Below are 23,549 nucleotides of genomic sequence, written 5' to 3' on the forward strand. Positions count from 1 at the left end.
TTTGGCTTGGCCGCAGTGGGAGGAAGAGGAAGAGGTCGGGTGGTAGAGGTGGGATGGACAGCGGGTGTGCCCTGCTGAAAGAAAGGACGGCCCTTGTTACTCTTGTCCCAGTCGGCACGTCAGGTACTAAGGTAAGGTGAGGTAGGTAGGTATTCGTACTTGCAGGTGCACCAAGTCTGGCAGCGGTTGTTTTGCTGCTGACGTGCGGCTGCGGCTGCGGCTACGGATGTTTGGCTCTGTTTGTGTGCGTGCGCGCGCGCGCACCCTCGGAGCTCTCTGGGGTCGAAGAAGCTGACGGAAACACTGAACAGTGGACATTGAACGAATGTCACGGGGTACCTTGCGTATACCTCTCGTTCCGTGTGGTTCAGGGGAGAAAGGATGGTGCGGTCGGGTACTTTCTTTCCGTTACTTACCTACCAAAACAGCAGTTAAGGTACAACCTAAGTAAGTACGGGTGCGCTGCGGTAAAATGCAGTGGAAAAAATGATCAAGTATTCCGTTGCTTCGTATTACATTCACCGTCATGAACCTTACCCATTCATTTATTGTCCAAACATCGTCATGCCTCCAGATTGGGCCCAGATTGGGTTGCCTTGCTTCCCGCTTGCTACCAAACGTGCTGCCGACCGGCTGCTGTCTCTCGGAACCCAAGAGGCGAAGCAGAAGCAGAGCAGAGCAGGGTATGGAGTGCATTCGTTCATGTCTGATGAGGTCAGTCCGGTCAGACATGCACCTACAATCAACGCTCTTATCTGCATCCTCGCCCGTTCCATCTTGATAGGAAAAGATTCTAAATGCTGGGCTGTGGTGTTCATCTTCCCCAATCAAGTTGCTGATGGATTCCTCTTAGGACTCTCTGTTCAGTCAAGCCCCGGCACGGGTACTTGCGCAATGCGAGACAAGGAAACTCGCTAAGCTAAAGGCGAGCAAATACTCAAAGCGATTGCGGCGCCGCCTCATTCAGGTTCCGGGGCCTATTCTGAAAAAGACCGAGGCATGAACTGAACTGACTGCTTTATTCCGATCGCAGATATCAGCGACATGGTTGGGCAATGGTCAGACTGTCCTCGGTGCTCCCAAAGAAATCTCCAAGGCAGCAGCAGCATGAGCAAGAGAGTCTGTACAACATCGCCGAGGTCCTCGACAACGCCCAGCCCTACAGGACCACGAGGGCCATCTCGAATTGTGGCCTTCTTCCGACTCCGTTCCATTATTAACTTGCGTGCTTTGCCCACAGTGGGATTGGATTTTCGCCTAATCCAGCCCAAGGACGTGGACGGTGGAGAGGAGCCGTGAGGGCAAGGCAAGGGTCCTCCCATTACCCGCAACTCTGTCTATTCGCGGACCGTGGGCGTCCAGGCCAGGCCTGAGATGCCCCTCCATTGCCCTCTGCTCCGTAACCGTACGGGCTCAGCCTGGCTGAAGTATGAGGGGGAAAACTGGAGCATGAGATGCATATGTGCATGTGTGAATGTGATTGTGTCACAGTGTGACTCAATTGGTGATTCGACAGCCCCTCCTTGCCCTCATACCCTCAAACACCTAGCAGTACTGCGTAGCGACTCTTCTCTTTTCTCTTGTTTCGTTTCTGTGTGTGTTGGGTTTCTGTGTGCTAGGCCAGGGTTCTTGTTGAATCGAATCGTGCCGAAACACACCCAAGGCAGAGTCCCTAGTCCTTTAGTGTAAGACTGAAGATGATCTCTGATAAGGAATTGCCTGCTTCCATGAAATGGGATCTGCCCCCAGATGCCAATTTGTTTACAGTAGTTGCTGATAGCAGGCCAAGTCTCGTGCCCCTCATTCTCCCGTGCGGTACTTATCGGAGGTTCCTCGGTTGCGAAATTTGCACTGCTGCCCCGCTGCACTTCTTGGATGTGGATCTGGCCGTTTGTACCGGGTACGAGTCTACTAACAGCGTCAAGTCTTACCTACATTACTTTTGCTCCAAGCACATCAGATCCATCATTTTCTTATGAGAAAAAGGGGATCAAGGGATGGAGGAAAAAGAAATTTGTAGGATTTCTTCTTCGTGTCACTGCTCGTTTGCCGGCTGGTGTAGATTTCGTCGACAGTCAGGGGCTGGCCTTGTTCATCTCATGTCTGCTCATCCCCTCCTGTACCATTCTGTCCATTCTGTCATGTGTACCGTTACGTTACCCAAATAGCATGTGAGCTCTTTCCACACCCCAATACCTACACACACCCAAGAATGCGACTATGCTCGCATTCCATCTACATTATTTCCGTACAGTTAGCCCCAACGGGATCAAGACTTCTCGCTCTCCCGCATCACTCCAGAATGCTGCGGACGGAATGTATTATCAATCGAGACCAGCATACCTACAAAATGGGCTGGACCTTTCGATCCTGAGCCCGCCGGGCATCATTCTTCTGCAACCCCCCGGCCTGCCACGTTGCCAGCCCTCCCTGCAGAATCCTTCCCACGTTGTCAGCCGATGCTCCCCCCGAGACTTGTTCCCCGAACTTCCCCAACCACCTGGCATTCCCCAACGTAAGTGGTCCAAGCGACCCTTCCATCTAGCCGTTGGAGTGCCGTTGCCGTTTCCTCAACTGGGGCACGTGAGATTGTTACAGAGACGATCGAGTTTCGTGGAGCACAGATCCATACCCGATCTCTGGCAACTGGAGGATCTTAATAGACGACATGAGCATGTCTGCATAATTTCATGGCCATAGCTATGACTGGTCATCCCAAGTTCCTGTGAGCCATCAAACAACTCGCACCAGTATCCCATCGACTGCTGGATAGCGTCAGCGTCAATGCATCGCCACAGCACGTAACGTAATAACAGATCACGTATTATTCCTTCATAATCCATATTATCACCATTATAAGTTATTTCAACACGTTTGATTGAAAACTCAAAAATATATTGGCATTAAAGAAAACTAGAGGTCAATACACTATCGTCGTTCAACACTGGATGGGATTCCCACCATCATAAAGCAACTAGATAGTAGGGATGCCTGTTCAATGCAGAACACTCAAGCTGTGCATAATATTTCCCGGGTCAAGAAACGTTTTGACGAATGACAGAGAATACTGTTTAGTAGTTGGCTGCCATTCTATTTCTGTTCAGAGGACGAAGGTCCTTTCTATCACGGACAGGCAATATTCAAGTAAAAAGCCCAAGTATCGGAGAAAATCCGCTTCACATCTACTCCGAGTCATTGATGCAAAAAACTGTATAAAGTATTAGATAGGTCAGGCGGAAGCCATGCAAAGTGTGATATACTACAGGACAGACAGCGTAGGCTTGTCAATCAAGTCATTTGCAAGAGACGTGTCTTGCTGGCAGTCTGGCTGTCTCTCTATCAATCTAAACCAGAGCCTTCAGCTCTGAGAGGCATACCTTGCAGACTTGTGTTGAAGCCATTGATCGAATCTCTCATATAATTGAGTTATTAGGACTGCCAAAGCAATCGTCGTGCTTAGACGGCTTGCATAAGCTTTCAGCTTTCAGCTTTGAAGTAAGTAAGCACCGAGACGAAATTGTAATTGGTCAGATTGATACATGTAACTTCGGTACGCTCAAGCTGCTCGAGCAAGCCGTAGTCTACAAGTGCTTCTCGTAGAACTCAATGTTAAAATGCCGACACTGCGGCTGATAATTACTTCACAAGCTAACAAGTGACATTTCGCGTCACATGAGTTCTAAAAGTAAAGAGAGTTGTAAGTGTGCGGGAACCACTGCGTAGCGTTAGCTAGCTCATCAACCGACTGTTTAGTAGTTTGCGGGATGTGACTGAAGGTGATTTTTCCTTCTTATAGCAATTCATTGATCATAAAGAGTTCAACCACTTCATCGCTTGTTTCTGCTTGATTAGCATGTAAGGCTGCTCATGATACCCCCTCGAGAATCCCTCTTGCGAACTAAAAAGCCACGGCGATCCTGCATTATTAAGCTGTTCATCTTGATGCCTTCACTTGCTCTCACCTGTTGGATTTCAAACCATTCAACTACATGTCAGCACCATAGCCAATTTAGGAAACATGCTGCGAGCTGCATGCACGATTCATAAGCCACAAACCAACACTCAACCTACAGACAGCCACCCAACCACCCCAACCATCAACCTTATCTAGTCTAACGCCAAGAGATATTGCAAATCCGTGGGGGATAGGCTCCCTCGCTTTCGCTCGATGCAAATGCGACCGCTACCTTTACCTAGGGACGATTAAGCCAACAGTAAAAGGCTTAGGCTACCGCAGACCAGGAGTTTTAGACAGGGTGGTCATGCATACGTCATTATCCAAGCGTCGATTTGGCGTCCACATCTGCGTCTTTGGTTGCATTTTAGACCACCGCTTCGAAGGAGGGGTCGTTGTCTTCTAAGCAAATCCACTTCTAGTGGAATCTGTGAATGTTAGTAATGGACCGCTTGCCGTTCTCCACGGCCCACCGCCTGCATGGGATTTAAACCCGTCGGTGTTTACAACATGAGATGAATATATATGTGCACTGTCCATTTAGTCAAACCGTCAATTCAACTTCAAAGCATCCTGAGCATACATATCTATCTAGATCTCCCTTGAACATTCCCTATCTGCTATCATACCCAATTCTCGATTGTAGCTGAACATCATGTCTGGGTTCACCGCACTTCCGAAGGGCTCGCTCATCCTCGTCACTGGAGCCAATGGATACATCGGATCTCACACGATCAACGTCCTCCTCGGACTCGGCTACCGGGTGCGCGGCACAGTTCGATCAGAGAAGCCGTGGCTCAGCGAGTTCTTCCACAGCAAATATGACAAGGACGCCTTTGAATTAGTCCTCGTCCCCAATCTCGAGGACGAGGAGGCTCTCGGAAAGGCCATGGCTGGTGTATCTGGTGTTGCACATGTGGTAAGTGATTATCGAGAGAGTCCGAGAGTTCAATCAGAGAGTAAGGAAACCAGCGGCTGATCCACGCGGAATAGGCGTCCGACATTTCAATGAGTGATGACCCTAAAGCCGTCATCCCCTGGGTCGTAAAGGCGACTGAGACGGCCCTCTCCGCCGCGGCAAAGCACTCGAGCATCAAGCGTTTCGTCCTCACATCTTCTGCTTTTGCCGCCGTCATTCCTCAGCCCAACAGGGAGATGCACATTGACGAAAGTACGCTGTGCCATGAGAAACTGAAATTCATCCTCCCGTGATGCTGACTGATTTTCCTTCAGGTACCTGGAACGACTTTGCTATCAAGGCAGCGTGGGACCCGAACACACCCAAGGAGACCAAGCCCGGCGCGATTTACTCTGCTTCCAAGGCCGAGGGCGAGAGGGCTGCGTGGAAGTGGATTGAGGAGAACAAGCCTGGATACTCGTTCAACACCATCCTGCCGAACTTTAACGTGAGTATTATGTCCATAATCACTGCGATGACAGCGCTAAACCGGTTCGTAGACTGGAGAGATCCTCCACCCCAATATCGGTGGCTCAACCATGGGCTTCGCTCGTGATCTGCTCAAGGGACAGGCCGGCATGCTCAGCGCCTTTATGCCCCGTAAGTCTCACCTAGCCTTCATCCGGCACACCTTCATGTACGCCAGACTAACGACTTTGGCAGAGTGGTACGTCGACGTAATCGACGTCGCGCGTCTTCACGCCATCGCCCTGCTCGCCGAGCCCGTCAAGTCTCAGAGGATCTGGGCCTCCGCACACCCCGTCAACGCATCCGACTTCATTGACGCTTTCCGTGAGCTGAGACCGGACAACAAGCTGATCCCGGAGAAGCAGGCGGACGAGGGGCGTGATATCAGCGAACTTCCCCCAGCGGCCAAGGCTGAGAAGTTGTTGCAGGAGTACTTTGGTCAGGGCTGGACACCGCTGAAGGAGAGTTTGGCTGCGGGAATTCGTGACTTGTAGGCTTGCGGGGTTGCGATGTCCGACGAGTAGTAAACGTTTTCTTAAATGGCCTTCGCTCGGGTTCGGCAGCGAGGATCAGGTGGAAAGAGAACGGGAATATCTGAATACCTAGACCAAGAACTGCCATGTTCATAAATTTTGAACAAACGCCATTCCACATACGTACGCTTGATGTTTGCGATACTTGAAAGCTCTGGAAATCCTAAGATATGGCTACTTATATATGGATAATTTTTCTCCTAGATTCCTTCGAGATTTGATAGTTTTGGGTCCAAGAGGACTCTAATGGTCAAACTAACTCAATTCGCTGTAGATATTGCATTCCGAAAGTGAAGCTGTTCCGAAATTGTGATTAAACCACAATGTAGAGGAGCATTGACGATGAACTTTGTTACTAAAGATACCTTGCCTCGACTGGTTTTCGGGGGTAGGTAAAGCAATTGGCCTCTTGAGTCGCGATATCTGACTGCTTGAGGTGAGGTACCTTGGGTAGGCGTCGGGTCACGTGTAGATAAGATAAAGAAAGGACCCGCCTGGAGCTCGGAGTCGGTGCCTTGAATGATGCATTTCCTCCAAAAAAGTAGCAACGCGCCGTCTTTCACGTACGAACACCTCTTTGCGCCGCTTTGAGCCTGGCTAACAGCATGGCCAGCTTTCCAACTTTCGACCCTTCTCGCCTGACGAAGAAGGCGGCTGCTCACTACTCTTCGGAATCAGAGGACGAGGAAGAAGACGACTACCTAGCCCCCGTCACAGACCCGTCGCAAGCCGATGATTACAGCGACTTGAACCCACGAAAGCGCCGTCGCGTCGGCAACACCAAGGAAAGCGCCGCGCTCGGAATCTTTGCGTCAGATAGCGAAGATGACTTTCCTGGGAAGCGATGGAAGAAAAAGACACTCCGCAGCAAGGGCATGAACTTTGTTTCTACCGGCACAACTACTCTCGACGAAAATGACGATGACGACGCGAAGGACACCAATACGAAGGAGTACTCGGACGACTCCAATGCCGATGACGATGAAGACGACGAGGATGACGTCGGAGGGGTTGGTCTTGGATTTGGTGGAGCCCGCGGTGGCCTAGGATTTCAGCCCACACAGAACGATAACGAGAGTGACGAGGACGCGAAGGCAACTGGCGCCCCAGCACGATCTTTCGCAAAGACAAAGTTCGATGGCAAGAACATCCTCGGCCGCGGCTTCGTCCCATCGTCTGCGAACGTGCCGGTCCTAAACCCCGACCTCCAGGACACACCTTCGATGCCAAAGATGGCCCGCCCAAGCGCATTTGGCGCAAAGGGAGCGAAAGGAAAGCCGAACCCGAAATCGTTCGGTGCGCGGATGATGGCCAAGATGGGTTATCAAGAAGGAACAGGTCTCGGAAAAGAAGGACAAGGTCGAAGCGTTATCATCGAAGCTCACCTCAGACCACAGGGTGTCGGTCTAGGTGCCGTCAAAGAAAAATCAGAGCACGAGAGGAAGGAGGAGAAGCGACAAGCGAAACTACGAGGCGAGGAAGTAGTCGACTCGGAGGAAGAGGAACGGAAAAGAAAGCGAGAAAGGAAGAAGAAGGTCGCAAGCGCAGGCGGCAGCAGCAGCGTCAGCACTCCCAAACGACAGAAGCCCAAGTACATGACGGCGGAAGAGATCAAGAAGTCTGCCCCAGGACTCCACATCCCAGAGGCATTTGCGCCTATCCTGGATATGACAGGACCCGGGAACAAGCTTCTGACGACTGCTTCTGGACTCTTGACGCCCACTTCTGCCGCAGTTGTCGAATCTCCCGAGCTGGTGGCTGCGCGGAAGCTGGTGAAGCGAGCACATGCCGACCTAGCAGCCTTTTCGGAAGAGTGGAGAAACCTGGAAGAGCGAAAGACTTGGGTAGATCTGGAACTGCGCGAAAGAGAGCAGGAGATGGCGGAGCTCGCCTCAGACTTGGGAAGACTGCAACTGTTTTCCAACATTGTCACCAACGAGCTTCCGTTGGCTACTGAATGGGAGGACGTCATTCGCTGTCTAGAGAAGGCCGTTCAGAATATTGGACCAGCGACGGACGAAATCTCGGACCTCGCGGTGGCTGCCATCTACCCCTTCTTCCGCGACCCCGATTGGAACCTACTGGAGGACCCTACGCGGTTTGCTACTGAGCTTAAGGGTCTTGGAAGTTTACTGATGAGGCCTGGCGAGGGCAACAAAGCCTTGCACAAGTGGGAATCCACTGGTCTGAACAGCAACGACCTATACCGGCAACATCAAAAAGCGACAACACCTTACGAAACCATGATGTACAAACTGTGGTACACAAGAGCCATGTCGGCCATCCGGGATTGGGATGTTTTTAACCCCGCACCGCTACTGGCTGTATTAGAGGCATGGGCAGACCTGCTGCCTCCCTTTGTTCGCGCCCAGTTCCTCGATGCCGTCGTCCGCAAGTTGGAAACAGCCGTAGCGGAATGGAATCCGAAAAAGAAGAGACAAAGCCATAAATTGCCTCATCTGTGGCTTTTCCCCTGGCTTCAGTACCTGCCCTCGTACCACCTGGAGCCCAAGGGCACCGGCTTGGTTGCCGAAGTACGGAGGAAGTACAGACAGCTCATTGATGTTTGGGACTTTGATCGCGGCGTGATCCCTGGCCTGGAACAGTGGCGTGATGTGCTTGGTGACCAATGGCGCTCCTTGATCATGAGCCATGTGTTGCCTGCTATGGGACGATACCTGCGCAAGAACTTTAGAGTAGACCCGAGCGACCAGGAGCCATACCTGCCTATGCTCACAGGCGTTCTCGAGTGGTCTGATATCTTGACGCCGAAGGTGCTGGGCGAGGTCATTGTTACAGAGGTGTTCCCCTTGTGGCATGAGAAGTTGAGTGAGTGGCTTAGCCTGGAGGATGCCAATTTCGAGGAGATCATGGCATGGTATGAGTGGTGGAGAGACGACGTTTTGCCCGACTCTGTGAAGAACTTGAAGTCGGTTCAAGCAGAGTTCAACAAGGGCATGGGCACTATTGAGAAGGCATTGTAAAACATGACGCTGGCATCGTAGTCGCAGCTAAAGCTTTAGGATCATCACTTAGAAGGTATCTTTTGCAACGCGCAATGACAGCACCCTTTCTCACTTGGATACAGTCAGTCGTGAGACGAAATGGTATGGCCTTAATTCATGTAGTGCCGCAAATGGAAGTGCCCATCTTACGAGGTAGTTAGACTATCGATTTGGATTGAACCTATGTTATCGTGACCATGCAAGAGAGCTTGATCTCGAAACCATTTTCAATTCTTCGATCGCGTTTCGCACGGATGCAGTTGACATGGCACATGCCATCTAAGCTTGATCCCACAAGACTCGTCCGGACATTTCTCCTAGATATGGCTCCTCCCTACATATCCAATGACCGGAGTGATGATCACATTTGGAGTTACCATTAGCTAAACACGACAAGCAGGCTCGAGGCCAAGCTTTTAGAGAAACAGGATAAGCAAGGAAGCATAGACGTGGGACACAGGTGTCGTTGCAGCCAAGCACCAGTCAAGCACGAGCCAAGCTCATGGTGAAGGTTCATCCGCTAAGCCATGACCGTTAAGTAGAGAAAGACAAACCGTTTGATGACTTCCTTGAGATGTGATGGCTGGACTTGGCGGTCTATAGGTAGTTTCCTGCGGCACTTGAAGTTGGGGCGTTTCCTTGGCGCTGTGACACGCGAGCTTGATCGTCAGTGAACGTGACAGAAACGCCCAGAGGTGTCAATGGTGATGAGAGGAAGAACCTTGGTTTTTGAGCGAGGCTTCTGCGCGATTACTCCTTGACGGAGATGCTTCGTTGAGCTGAGGCAGTGTGACATGTCCTCGAGGGAGAGTGCAAGCTTTTCCGGCAGCCGTCAACCGATCTCAAGAGGGGAAAGGGAAGTTTCTGAAGGCTGTCACTTGCTAACTATGGTCAGTGTTAGTTCACGCAAGATATCCGATTCGGCCCAGATGGTGAGGTGAGCGCCTATTTCTGAAGTCGGTTTGAGACGAGAACCCCTGGACATGGCGATCTCAAGGGCCAATCACATGCGATCATGTAAATGCCACCCGTTCTTCAGAAAAGGAGGAGCTGAAGAAAAGCCAAAGAGCTAAAAGCAATCAAGGTTCGGGAAGTGGGAGCCTCATCCCTCCATCACCCCTACCACCCCTACCTAAAGGCTACCACGTCTTCCACCCCGGTCACTTTTCTTCTCCCTCTCCCCAGGACCCGAGTCCTCATCCTCCTCTCCTCGAGCCCACGTCACCATTTCGAAACATTGACAGCCGTGAAACCTGTGGAGCGCTCTACCCAGCCTGGCTCTGACCCAGACGGACTGTCTTCGGATGAGCCCCAGTCTACACTAGCACAAGCCACTGGGATTCTGGGAATCCTCTTCAATGAATGTTCAGTTGACGGCGACATCGGACAGGCACTGCCCCTTTTCACTGTATTGAACATGCGATGGCTTGCCCACATAACCCATGCCAGATCTCGCTCCGCCCGGCAGCGCGATATTCCGGGTCAATATGGTTCCACGAGACCCGCAAGACAAGACTTTTAACAGCGGCATGAGCCTATTTGGGTGTTTACACCCGCGTCCTTGAGGGTTCATTGACAATCTCGAAGTCCGGCTCGACGGACAACTTCGGAAACGCGGAGGATAGCTATGAGAGAAACGAACGCCAAAGTCGATGGATCATGGCACGAGGTATACCTCCAATCCTTGACCAAACAATCCTTCAGGGCTTGTGTGCATCAACTCACCACCCAAGGCCGAGCGACAAGTGAATATCTGATGATCATACTTCCATGATCCGACGTGATGATGTCCCACAGAAATTTCCGTACCAGACGATCAAGCCCCCAAACCAGGAAGGGTACAGAGTATAGCTCTGGCCCCCAATAGCGCATAGAGCCAAGGCAAGACACGGCGGTAAGCGTGCACGCGGCCATCACCAGTTCAGCCATCAGTGACTTTGGGTTTACAATCTCAGTATGGCTTTGGGATGGAACCCCGTTTAACACCATTTCCCGCTGAGCTCAGCGGCCGGCGAGTAAGACCTGATCAGGACTGATAGGTCCATCAAGCTCTTGGCAAAAAGACAAGGCGCCAGCCGGACGTGCAGTTAGCATGGCGAAGCAAGACGTTGCTCAACGATGCTACCCGCCACCTAAGTCCAGCATGTATCGATGATACTCGAGCATCATTATGATCACCTTCAGCGCGTCTTCCACAAACGCCACGGACCTGTCATCTGTAGTTCAGACCATGGTTGAGGCTCCACCAGCACGGGCCCCTACAACGTTGTGCGGCACTTGGCATCGTCTCATCGTCTCCCAAAACAGGGGCTGGCGGGGGTTCAGACTAGCCCCCGAATAGCTTCATTGGCGTCTCTCCCTGTGTGTTCTCTCCGCCTGAAATTGCTTCTCGGGCTTCAGCTTCATGTCTCTATTCTGTGGCGCTCCTAGCTGTCCAATCCTGTCATCCCCAGATCGCACGGCACTTGCCATCATCCCCCTTGTCTCGGTGACCACATGGTCTCCCGCGTCTTGAGACCGGCCAGGAGCGGCCTTCCTTCCCGGCCGAGAACTCCTCACCCCATCCCCGTCTCAAAAATACGGTTATTTCACTAGCGTGAGGCTGTATTGGTCTACTCCTACCGGTGCCATTCCACGCAACATGGATCGTGTTTGGGCCCAGTACCGCCAAGTTGGCACTAGCTCGACATACCCCGGCCAAGTCAACCTGCCTTTGGGACATCTGACAAGCTGTCTAGGGGGTACATATCGATGAATTCCCGCCTGTCGACCCGTTCGGTGTTGAGGGATGATCTTGAGTCTTCTAGGGCTGACGTCTCGTGGGAGTTTGCTTGCTTTGCTTACCTTTCGTCTGTCTTTTTCTCTTCATCCTGCCTTGACGGCACTTTACCTTCCTTTTTTTTTTTTTCTTTTTTTGCCCAGGCGGCTTTGCTATTCTAATCTGGTTCTGTAGTCCAGAGGCAGGTCCCTGGTGTTTTATTCTAATAATCATGTCTGAGCGATCGTGTCCCGTGTCTGGGTCCATGGGTGGTGGAAGATGTCCCGCAGGTGCACATGGGCAAACAGCGAATCGACGGGTTGGACCGCGAGGTTGTTCCTTCTCAGGGTATACTCAGCAAGGAGACCTTCATGCTGCTTTTGATGTAAGTTGCCGTCTCGATCATGGACCTTCATCAAAGCTAACAGCATCAGATACCACGAGGAGTGGACGTTGATGAGTGGCTGCGTGCTAGGTGAGACCTCCTCCCTGGGTTATTACGGACAGGCTACTTACAAGACAAAGGGAGAGAAAAGCCATCAACGAAATTGTATACTCGGACATTCCGTCAGCAGACCACATCGCCCAAGTGAAGAACGTCGATACCCTCGTTGCGGATGACAGAGACCTATTAGCCGTTGCCTTGGGCGCACCAGCTCGACAAGTCATTCTTCGAGCCGAAGGGGTAGGATCTCAAAGTGGATGGAAGGACGGATACCTCAGCGCCGAGTATGGCTTCAACGCACCCGACTCAAACGAAGCTGCCGGAGCCCTCGCCAATTGCCCTGGACGCGTCTGGTCCGATCTCTGCGAGAGGATGCCCGGCTGTGTCTCACGAGGACGCGTCAGAGAGTCGGTCGCTGCTCTTCCCCTCGTCGAAGGAACCGAAGAATATGTCCCGGATCAAGCCCTCTGGGCTGCTATCGTGGCTCTGGGCATGTTGTGCTCCATCTATCGGTATGAGGACAAGAACGATGGATACGACGGTGTCAGCATCAACTCGATCTCTACCAAGCCTCGCGTCGAAATGAGCGACGACCTTGGACCGGAATTGGTAGGAATCCCGCGGACTATCGGACTGCCATACTGGCAGGTCTCACGACGCATGGGACGTGCTATTCCCCACCTGACCTTCTTCGACCAAGCGTCCTATAACATCAAAGTGCGCGATCCAACTTCCGTCTACCCATATGTTGGCCGTTTCGACAACACCGATCTCCGATGGCCCATGTTTGGAGAGCGTACAGAGATTGCGTTTCTGAAGGGCTGTGCCGACACTTCGGGTAAGTCTAAATATCATAATATTCCCCAAGACACTAACTTGATATGTGTGCAGCATCCTTCCAACACGGCCCAGATGCCATAGCCGCTTGCCAAGAGCATGTCATGAACCGGAACAACGAGGGCCTGTTGAGGGAGATGATCAGACTCAAGGAAATCCTCGAGAGGATGCCGAACGCCTTCCACTCCATCTCAACCAACCCCAACTCGGGCGACAACTACGTCTCGGCGGCCGAGTGGGTGCGATGGGGCAAGTTCTCCGCGCCGCTGTCCAAGAGGTGCCCTGCCGCTTCCGGTCTTCAGTTCCCCCCGTATCTTCTCATGGACGCCTTCCTTGGGCGCAAGAAGTACGATTCGTTCCTCGGCAACGAGGGTCTGCACCTACGCGCATGGCTGCCGTCTAACCTGCGAGCTTTCATCGCCTCTGTTGAGTACCACTATCGGATTCCAGAGTATGTCAGAGAGTCTGGAGATCCACGACTCATGGGCGTCTTGGATGGAATTATCGAGGCGTACACGGGCGAGCGAGGCTTTATGGGCACACATAGGTACAAGGTGTTTGGTATCCTCGAAGTCGCCTCCAAGACTGGCCGGACGGAAACGAACGGTGCCTCTGGTGCCTCTGATGATTCGGGAAGGCCATGGGAAGAGGTGCACCGCCAATTCTCGGATGCCATGAAGGAACGCCTGGAGCCTTACCGCGGGAACATTCCCGTCGAACCCCATGAGATGCGCGGAACCTTTGAGGAGTGTCGGTACAAGTCGCGTATCCTCTCTCGATCTTTTGTCGACTCGGATCACGATCGGTCAATCTCCATGGTCACGCTTGACCTACACAACACTGGCATCACGTTCCAGCCGGGTGACAGACTCGCCATCATGCCCCTTAACAGATGGGAAGAATGTGCCAAGGTAGCTGCGGCACTCGGTTTGGACACGATGCTTGAAAGCCCTGTTCTTCTCGACCGCAAGTGGTCTCGATTTGCGGAGCACTTGGAGACGGTCTCTAATCACGGCGTTGCGAGCACCTCCACAAAGACAAGGAAACTCATGGTCAAGGATATCCTCCGCCGAGGTCACCTGGCACCGCTGACCCAGGATCTCGTCCTCAAGATCCACGCCATGCTGAGAGCCTCGTCGAACACTGTGCTCCAGGTATTGGCGACTGAGGAGTGGCCAGTCCGTGGCTCACTGGGTGACCTTCTCCAAGCCGCTGTCATGGACACTCCGACACACATCTGGGATCAAGCATTCGACCTCTCCAACGATGTGGCATGGCTCAGCGACCTCATCTCGGTCGAGATCCCGCGCACATATTCCATCTCTAACTACCCCGAGGAGCTTCTCCCAAGCACCGTCGACCTCACAATCTCACGGGCAGAATACAAGCTCTGCGCCACGTTTGCCGGAAAGTCTGACATCTCACGATCGGGAGTGAGCAGTGGTTGCCTCAACCCACCCGTAGGCACACCAGATGACTTCATCGCCGTCGAAGACGAACTGCTCGTCGGGATCTCCAGACCAATCGCCTTCCAGCTACCTCTTGATGGCGCCGCCCCCTGCGCATTCTTCGCCGGTGGCAGTGGCATTGCCCCTTTTAGGAGCTTCTGGCAGGCTCGTGCTGGCCGCTCAGTCGGAAAGAACATGCTTTTCCTCGGTGTCCAGAACCGGGAAAAGTTCTGCTACGAGGATGAGCTCCGTCAATACGTCAATGCGGGGCTCATGGAGGTTCATCTCGCGTTTTCCCGTGATAGCCGCGGTCTTGCGTATGACCCCATCATGAGAGACCTCATCGAGCGCCGTACTGAGCCACGATACATCGACTCGCTCATCGCAGAGCAGGGAGCTAGCGTGTGTGACTTGGTCATGTCCAAGAAGCAAGGTGGCCTCGGAGGGTATCTGTACATCTGCGGCTCCGTTGATGTTTTTGACTCCGTCATGAGCGGGCTGCGCAAGGCCATTTATAACCATCGGACGGCGACTATGGAGTCTACGGATCTGATCATCAACACCGCCTTTGCCGAGCGGCGGATCATGTTGGACGTCTTTATGACTCCGAAGCCGCTCCCCTGTAATCGACCCACCATCCCACTCTCACAGCTGTCCGTTCATACAGGACATAGGCCTGGAGGAAGGATGTGGATTGCCGTTCATGGCAGTGTGTATGACGTTACGGATTTCTCCCCTATGCACCCGGGAGGCACTCTGATTATGAGGTCGAATGCGGGCGTGGACTGCACGAAATCCTTCGACAATTTGGCGCACACGAACAACCCGGAGGTGGCCAGTCTGCTCACAAAGTACTTCATCGGCCATCTGACCCCCAAACCCGAGTATCACGACTGCGAAGAGATCAGTGGTCTGTACGATATGTGGTCGGCGTACCTGCGAACGACCGTCGAGACACTCGTCTCCCAGCAATTCGAAATGGACGACATCCTCGGCTCGTCGAAGCTCTGGTTCCAGGGCAGCCTCATCAACATGCTGGGTGTGCGCATCTTCTACCAATACCAATCCCGCCTCCTCCAAGGAGGGTTCTCTGCACTCTTTGGACCCAAATTCCAAGAACTCGTCCTCAAGCTCTCCTTCACGATGGCCAACGCCGCTTCCGTCGGATCGGATACCAAACTCCCCGACATTCTCGGCATCATCGCCAGGGCCAAAACCTCCACGGACGCCGTAACAACCTCCAAGGAAGTCTCGCGCATCGGCCAGTTTATCTGCGACAGCGAACCAGCCCGCCTAATGGAGCGCGGCATCATGGACTACGCCAACAAGTCAGTCCAGCTCGACATTGAGCTCCTCGAAGACATCCGCGAGGAAGCCTGCCACGGCATGGACGCCTTCGACACGGTCATGAACCTCGAGTCCTCCTCCCAGTCCCAGCGCGTCACCGTTCTCTGCCAGTTCCTCATGCAAACCCTCGAGCGCATGGCCAAGCGCCTCGAGGTCTTTTACTCCAAGCTGGCGCAGTGCTCCATCTACCACCCCGAACTCGAGCGGAACCCGGCCCGCACTCGCTGGGACCTCGTCAAGCGCCGCGTCCGCGACGGGTCCTTCTTCATCCTCACCCAGAGCACCGTCATCGGCGGCGCGCCGTCCTATAAGTCTTCCGCGGCCGCGAGTGAGACGGTGGTGTTTGACAACATTCTCTCGCAGATCCAGCAGACGATTCGCAACGCGCCTCATATCCCCAGCCCGCCGCTGCAACAGCAGCAGCAGCAAAACATGCATCTCAACGAGCGACATCGCGTGCGTACGGAGGCACCCCTCAACGGCGCCACTGCATTCGAATCCCACCAAAATAGCAACGCCCTGAACCGCATGTCCACCTTCATCGACAAGAACATGCGCGCCATCCACCGCCTGAGCAAAATGCCACCGATGCCCTTGAACATGACCTTTGAGCAAATGGTCGCGGCCAACCAGCCGCAGTTCCACGCCAACGGGGTCACGACGCCACCTTCAAGCCGCGGTTCGAGCCGCTCGCCTACTCGGGGCCGTCTCCCGGCCGCAAACGCGCTACATATCCAGGGCTTCGCGCGCTCGCGTACGCCGTCGTTGGCGGAAGAGTCGATGAACCGCATCACGCTTAACCGGCGCGGCACAAACAGCTCAGAGGGTTCGCGGTCCGGCTCGTCGCTCTCGCATCACCAGTACGGTCATCACGGGCAGCATGGTGCGATGCCGATGATGATGGCGCACCACGGACACGGCGGCATGCTTCACCACTACCCGCCTACCCCTATCGCGACGCCGCCGCTGGATCCCAACACGGCGATTCAGTCCATGGTCAGCAGGCTTAACCTGAAGTCGAGGAGCGTTGCCGGGTCGTCGCCCGCGTCACCGGCCTTGTCGCTGGACGAGAAGGGCCGGGTGGCGCGCATGTCTGCGCAGACGGCTGCTTCAGCGCATAACCCGCGGAACCGGTCGACGAGCACGCTGAGGTCGTTTAAGTTGAGGGAGTTGGTGGCGAACCAGGAGCCGATGAGGGTTGCGCCAACGTTTTAGACTCGGATGGTCTGGGGAGAGATGAGTATGTAGGGAGCGATCTGAAAATGGGTTTAGTAGCGCAGGCGTGATATGTAGCATGTTATCGAATTGATTAATCGTAACTTTTATGATGACCAACGAAGATGTAATCGACTGTCTGGCTTTTCAATTGAGTACTATGCAGAGATTCTCTTGCACACTGCAGCTATAGTACATGTACAGACGTCTCATGTACCAACGGTGATGAGGGTGGTCTATGCCATTCGGCTGTTGTAACTCACTGAAGGATGTTCTGTGATAGTATCATCCCAATGTTGGAAATATATCAAGAGAAGTGGCCTTGCGGCTCATCAGAAGTTCAAGTTTCATCTGTTCTTGATGCCATTTTAGTATAAGGTACCAGCTGCAATGTGTATGGCTATCTCAGATAAGCCATATCGGTACTTCGTCTACAACAAGAAGCGCCCAATGTCACAAGACATCTTCTAGTCTTTTCGTAGTATAAGGATCGCAGGATTCTTGCATCCAGGCATCCACGACACTGCACTGAAGTCAGCACAAGCCATCAGTCAACGGGTTTCTGCCCAAGGATGTAACAAACACTACTTTATCGCAACGACACTCTCAAAGAATACTTTGATTGAAGGGAGAATCGAGTTCAATCTGTTGTTCACAACCAGAACTAGGTGATAACGATCAAGCCATAGGCAATCTATGAAGGAACATGAAGGTACAGGAGAGGGTCTCGACCGGCCCAAAGATCGTCTCAAGTGTGGCGAGTGAAGAAGTGGCTGACGCACCAGACTGTGGCTGAGCTCTTCACTCCACACCACCACGTGCCCAATTAGGTAATAAAGGTACAGGAGTACTTGGGAGCCCGGTCCCGCGCCCAGGCCGCCGAACTGCACATCACACACTTGGCTCCAATCATCTCCAGTCAACCTACCAAGGAACGAGAGGAACCCAGGCGAGTATGACATCGCCACGTCCAAAGCTCTCTCCACCGCCAGTCCTGCCAGTGTCTTTCTCTCAGTCCGTCTGCTAGCACACTGGGGATATCAGACCAAGGAGACCATGATATCACCCGTCCACTTGGCACACACCCGTCTCGTCTCGCATTTCTACCACGCTGGCAGGCCGCAGCATCGCCCGTCCATCGTGCCCGTCCCCGTCTCAGCATGATTGCCAGACAAGGACCACCCCCGGCCGACGGCGTCCATACCCCCCGACTGCCCGGTCCTTTCTGTGTTCTCTGCTCTTCTACAGCTTCTGCAGAGCCCACTTTCAATCACTCCCTCTGGTTCCATCTCGTGCCAAAGAAGGCTGCAGGAGTTCTTCGGTCTCGCCATTCGTAACAATTGCAACATGATATGTAGTCGCAAAAATCCACCCAGGCCCGGTTGTGTTCCGTGAGTGAGTGGACTCGTGTAAGTGTCGGGGTGTTACTGTCACTGTCCCATCCACTCCCATCCCATCTGAACATCCAAACAGGGCTGCGCGGTGCCTGCGTCCGGTGCAGCTCGCTCGCATGCACACAAGCACATGCACATGCACGCCTTTTTGCCTCCCTTCCCCTCTACCTACCCTTCCCATCTGATCTTCCAGCGGAAAATGGAGTAGACAAGCGAAGGAAGCAAGCGGCGGCGACGGTGCCCGGGTACGCCGGTGTGAGTGTACACAGTAGTAGAGACAGGCAACAGAGAAACAAGGTTATTACGGCACCTCCCTTACCCATTTACTTTTCTATTCGTGTCATTGGGCGGAGTGCGCGTAGGAAGAGTGAGGAAGGCAGTGCCACCCATCGTAGAGTTTGGATATAAGTCACCACAGCCCGAATGCTCTTGCCTCGTCACCTGCTTCTCATTTCTTCCACTTCCAGGTCGATTTTGGTTCACCTCTCCGCGTCACTCCCTCTCTTCGGACTCACCCCCTTCACCTACTCTTTCTCAACACAACACAAAACACAAACCTCGACCCAAGCAGAAAATGGACAAACCAACCCACAGCCCCGCCACCCCGGCCCCAACCAACATCCCAACACCGGACCCGAACCCGTCAGACAACTACACGACCTCCGGCCCGCCCCCAGAATACCAACAACACCAACACGCACACCTCAACAACCAACCCACCGGCACCTCGATGCCAAAATACGGCGGCCCATCCCCTCACAGCCCGCCCCCTCCCCAGAACTACGGAGGTTACGTCCCGCCGCAAAGCTACCCCCTCCAAACCGGCGGGCCCCAAAACTTCCAGCCCTACGGCACCCCGCTGCCTTCCCTCGGCCCCCACCCGGCGCCCGTCGAGTGTCCCGAGTGTCACGCTCGGGGCGTCACGGCGGTGGAGTATACCTCCGGCGGCTTCACGCACGCTCTCGCTGCGCTGGTGTGCTTTGTGAGCTGTTTGGGGTGTATTCCCTACCTCTTTTCCTCGTTGAAGGATGCGAGGCATAAGTGTTCCAAGGTATGTTTCTTCGTCTGTATTCTGAAGTGGTTAGGAGGGTCGTCGGCTAACAAAGTAACAGTGTGGAATTCCGTTGGCGACATATCACCGCAGCGGTAGAACTGAAGTCCATTGGCACCAGGCTTATAATGCCTAGGCGATGGCCCGGGCAGGATAGGAGCTTGCAACATATCTAGTCAGGGGCGTTGGTTGGGGTACGAAAGCCGGCGGATAATTTGACCCAGGCTGAGGTGGATGGGCTAGAGCAGTATTCATGGGGTCGAACCAGTTTGATTATGCGAGGCGTAAAGGATACCCATTCTAGTTTTTTTTCTTTAAGAACACGAAATCGCGCTTGAAGCGGCTGCATTATATTTCATCCAAAGGTTTCCACTTGCTGGCACTACAGTTTTGCCGTTGTATGCACTCAACCTCTAGAGCTGGGCGCCGAGCGTATGGCCACAGCCGGGATATCGTTGACGGGGCACCATTCTCCATGCAGTTTATCCATACAGTAGTCGTCCACTGTGTACCATTTTCAACATCATATCAAATATTAGTCCTCATCTGAGGCGAGAGCCAAATTGAAAGCCCAGCGAGGACATGTTGCGGGTATCTATTCGATCATGTACAAGCTCTCCTAAAATCTATATCATCAGCGAAGGCATCACGTAATCGTCAGATCGTACGCCGTACTTTTGACCCCTTTTGACGCCTGCCTCCGGTTTGCCCATGCTTCTCGTATGAATCGTTACGCCATGATCCTGTATTTGCTCCTGTCGCGATTACTCAAGTTGGCGACTCAGCATCCCGTGTACACACGATGTACACACCACGGCGCGAGTCGCCCTCGGCAATCGTCGTGACGTTGTCTTGTGGTGTCATCTGCCCCATATGTCATCTGTCGTCAAATGACCTCATATTGAGGGTGCTGTTTAGTTGGCGAATATGCGCACATTCAGGTCGACACTTCCCGTTGCGATGACGCAGCGTATTGAGACATCCTGGGGCTTTGCCACCGCCTTGCTCGGTGTGCCGTTGGCACCATTGGCACCATCGCCGTTGGTGGCCGCCTCCCTTGCAATGCCAGGGGCCCAGCGCAGACAAGAAACAAAGTGGCCGTGGACGTCGTCCAGAACCTTGACGCATTTGCCCTCTTGCGCCAGATCCCAGCATCGCAAAGTCTTGTCATCAGACACACTAAGCAAGTACTTGCCGCCGGGGTGGAAAACCAGCGCGCGTACCCAATTGTCGTGTCCCAGCAGAGTCTTGATGCAGTTTCCACGAGCGTCCCATAACCTGATTGCCTTGTCACGGCTGCCCGTTGCCATGAACTCGGCCGTGTTCGTTGCGGGCGGAGCCTTCTTCAGGCCGGCCAATGACGCCAAGTGACTGTAAGCCGTCGGCGGTGCGAGCGTGCAGCATTCTACAACGTGCTCGTGTCCAACCAGCATCAACTTGACTTCGGGATTTGAGGCGTTGATATCCCAAAGGCGGCCCGTCTGGTCGTTCCCTGTTGACAAGAGGTAGCGTCCGTCCGACGATGGGCAGACGTCTCGTACCCAATCCGCATGCCCGCGCAGTGTCTTGACGCAGTAGCCCGTTGACACATCCCAGATTCGTAGTGTCTTATCACGACTCGCCGACACGAGAAGGTTTCCCGTGGCACCTGCGGCTCCCGAAGGAATGAAGCGAACCGCACTGACGCTGTGGTCGTGGCCAGGCAACGTCCGAATATTCTTGTACTCGTCTGAGGGGTCCCATAGCTTGATGGTCAAATCACTCGAGCATGAGGCAAGCAGCGTCGCACCGCGGGGCCCTCCAAAATCAACATCCAAGACGGCCTTTGTGTGTCCCTTGATCGTCCTCTCGAGTTCGCCTAGCTCCCAGTCCCAGATTTTGATGGTGTAGTCTTCCGAGCCAGAGGCGAGCGACGAAAAGACGGGGTGAAATGCTACGCAGGTGATCGGGTCGCGGTGGGATTGCAGGGTGTGTCGGGCGGGGGAACGTGGCAGCCAGCTGGTGGGGTCCTGATTCCGTCGAGATAGTGAGGTTGGTGTCGCATTGTCGAGTTCTGATTGCAGAGCAGCACTTCGAGACTCGAGTTCCATGATCTAGAGAGAACGTTGTTGGTCAGCGCCGCTGGAAGCAATCATCCAAGGCCATTACGGACGAAACGAACCTTTTTCTGCAGTCGCACTACACTGGTCCATTTCTTCTCCAGCAATCCCTCATACTTCTTCGAAGTGGCGGCATCGAAAGAGTCGCCAATCTGCAATTCTTCTCTGAGGGCATTTGCAGCATTAGGGAGGTTGCTCGAGGAGAGATACGCGATAATGGCCTTGTGCCTGCCACCGGCTGGTCAGTATGTCGCGTCCATGGCCACTCTTTGGGCGAAGAGGGTGGGAACCTACAGCTCCTCTGCTTGCCGAGGGGTGAGGATTTGGCTCATCCTGACAGACGGTGGAAGCTACGTAAGTAACGGATTGCTTGCAAGTAATTACAAAGTTGAGAGGCACTGGTGGCACAAGATGGCACACACGAGCAGATGGAAACGAAAGATGTGTGATTTGGTGGTTTGTTATCGAGGTGCGTCTGCAAGGCGGTGCTCGGGGCTCCGTCTGTCGGTGGTGGTGGTGGTGGTGGTATCGCAGCAACCGCGATGGGCGCGCCACGTGCAATCGGAGGTGGCAGAAGCTGGCCGGAAGTAAAGACGAGGCTGATGGAAATTCGGAGGCGGTCGGGGAGGACAGGAATTGGTAGCCTCGTTAATCGGATATTTTATTGCAGCGACGGCAGGATGCAGAGGTCAGGCAGGTCAGGGTCGAATTGGCGGGGACCAGGGCCAAGTGGCAGATATTCGCGGAGTTGTAAAGGCGGTGTCGGTGTTGTTGGTGTCCAAGCTCTCGATATTCTTTGGCTGTGCAAGGGTGGATAGTTCCTCTCTGTGTGTGTATCTTTCCTTCAGCGGGTGTTTTCAGTCAGGGGTTGGGCTCCCAGGCGTTGGGCAGCATAGCTTTGTGCGTTACAACAGCAGATTGCAGGATTGAATCGAGTTGTCTCTTTCAGAGTACGTGGGTATGTCTAGGAGCAGTGACTTTTTGGAGGGGAGACAATATGTCCAAGAATGCGAGGCGAGACGAGACGAGGGGTGCAAGTGCGAGGCTCGGCCAAAAGATGACGCTTGAAGGTGGGCATGAGCCGGAAAGGCGAAATGTTTCATGTGCTTCGGGCTGCGTTGGCTGCGTAGGGAACTCCCTGAAGAATTGGTGGGAGATGAGGCGGTGCGTATGGCACTGGCGGGGGGCCCTCCGATATGCGAGTCCCAGATATTCTGTATGGAGTACGCTGTATCTGTATAGGCGTATGGGACCCTGGGGAAACTTCTTCGACGACGACGAGTGTTCAATGCGTGTGGCACTCACTGGTAGAGGGAAAAGATGGGAGAGAAGAGGTCAACCATGTTTGGTGGGGTGGAATGAAGTGTGGCTGGTGCAGCGCATAGGCACTAATGGGGCCTGGGAGATGGTAGTGTGGCTGGTGCATTGCCAGCTGGTCTCTTTCAGGTACTGTGGAGGGCTGAAGTTGTACGTCCCTCTTTCCCCCAATGACATCACAGTGTTGGACCGTTTCTATGGCAATAGACAGAGCTTTCATTGGCCTGAGATTCTTCAGCGTCAACATGTGGTTCATCCACTTTTGCAGCTGTCACAGCCAACCAGCCGTAACAGTCTATTCGGTCAATTGATTCTTTGGCAAAAAGACATTTGCAGCATCATTGCTTAAATATTAGGGAGCAAACTACTATACTACCGTGCAAGCCTCAGGGTGGAAATGCCTGATTCATGGCATGATTTGCCATCTTTAAATGAGTGGATATGTTAGAGTGGCTTATAACGGTCATTAATGCGCAAATTGAGCAAGCGCATGTTGGGTGCTTGGGCCTGGAAGCAGAGAGGAAAAAGGAAGCAATTTGGTTAGATGGCCGGCCCTGGCTTTCATGACTAAGGCTCTGAGGGAACAAGCACACAAGGTAAGCCCAAGGTGAGGCCAAGGTGAAGGCAGTTGAAGGCAGGTGAATAGCCAATGCCCCGCCATCCATGCTATCAAATCTTATCGAGTGGTAGAGAATTGAAAGTCATCATGTGATCTGTGT

At 53.4% G+C, this 23,549-nt stretch overlaps 7 protein-coding genes across 7 annotated transcripts; 6 read left to right on the forward strand and 1 right to left on the reverse strand.

Annotated features, from left to right (window-relative positions):
- Positions 1–564: 564 nt before the first annotated feature.
- Positions 565–1,299, forward strand: CCOS01_08890 (uncharacterized protein; the record flags this gene model as incomplete). Its single annotated transcript, XM_060457050.1, has 3 exons — positions 565–714; positions 868–883; positions 1,034–1,299. 3 exons carry the CDS (start codon positions 565–567, stop codon positions 1,297–1,299), a joined length of 432 nt encoding a protein of 143 aa, XP_060311750.1.
- Positions 1,300–4,610: 3,311 nt separating this feature from the next.
- CCOS01_08891 (NAD dependent epimerase/dehydratase) lies at positions 4,611–5,875 on the forward strand (the record flags this gene model as incomplete). The annotated part of the gene is made up of 5 exons (XM_060457051.1): positions 4,611–4,874; positions 4,949–5,126; positions 5,189–5,361; positions 5,414–5,513; positions 5,577–5,875. The coding sequence occupies 5 exons, from the start codon at positions 4,611–4,613 to the stop codon at positions 5,873–5,875; spliced, it is 1,014 nt and encodes a 337-aa protein (XP_060311751.1).
- Positions 5,876–6,519: 644 nt separating this feature from the next.
- CCOS01_08892 (tuftelin interacting protein 11) lies at positions 6,520–8,898 on the forward strand (the record flags this gene model as incomplete). Its single annotated transcript, XM_060457052.1, has 1 exon — positions 6,520–8,898. One exon carries the CDS (start codon positions 6,520–6,522, stop codon positions 8,896–8,898), a length of 2,379 nt encoding a protein of 792 aa, XP_060311752.1.
- Positions 8,899–11,973: 3,075 nt separating this feature from the next.
- Positions 11,974–16,969, forward strand: CCOS01_08893 (sulfite reductase flavoprotein alpha-component; the record flags this gene model as incomplete). Its single annotated transcript, XM_060457053.1, has 4 exons — positions 11,974–12,062; positions 12,112–12,152; positions 12,214–12,960; positions 13,014–16,969. 4 exons carry the CDS (start codon positions 11,974–11,976, stop codon positions 16,967–16,969), a joined length of 4,833 nt encoding a protein of 1,610 aa, XP_060311753.1.
- A 1,968-nt stretch (positions 16,970–18,937) lies between these two features.
- Positions 18,938–19,550, forward strand: CCOS01_08894 (LITAF-like zinc finger domain-containing protein; the record flags this gene model as incomplete). The annotated part of the gene is made up of 2 exons (XM_060457054.1): positions 18,938–19,414; positions 19,476–19,550. 2 exons carry the CDS (start codon positions 18,938–18,940, stop codon positions 19,548–19,550), a joined length of 552 nt encoding a protein of 183 aa, XP_060311754.1.
- Positions 19,551–20,328: 778 nt separating this feature from the next.
- On the reverse strand, positions 20,329–21,845 carry CCOS01_08895 (WD domain-containing protein; the record flags this gene model as incomplete). Its single annotated transcript, XM_060457055.1, has 3 exons — positions 20,329–21,507; positions 21,576–21,741; positions 21,808–21,845. The coding sequence occupies 3 exons, from the start codon at positions 21,843–21,845 to the stop codon at positions 20,329–20,331; spliced, it is 1,383 nt and encodes a 460-aa protein (XP_060311755.1).
- Positions 21,846–22,510: 665 nt separating this feature from the next.
- Positions 22,511–23,179, forward strand: CCOS01_08896 (uncharacterized protein; the record flags this gene model as incomplete). The annotated part of the gene is made up of 1 exon (XM_060457056.1): positions 22,511–23,179. The coding sequence occupies one exon, from the start codon at positions 22,511–22,513 to the stop codon at positions 23,177–23,179; it is 669 nt and encodes a 222-aa protein (XP_060311756.1).
- Between the last annotated feature and the right edge of the window lie 370 nt (positions 23,180–23,549).

Source organism: Colletotrichum costaricense (genome assembly GCF_030867565.1).
Source record: "Colletotrichum costaricense strain IMI 309622 chromosome Unknown Scaffold_9.1, whole genome shotgun sequence".
In the NCBI taxonomy this organism is placed as follows: domain Eukaryota; kingdom Fungi; phylum Ascomycota; class Sordariomycetes; order Glomerellales; family Glomerellaceae; genus Colletotrichum; species Colletotrichum costaricense.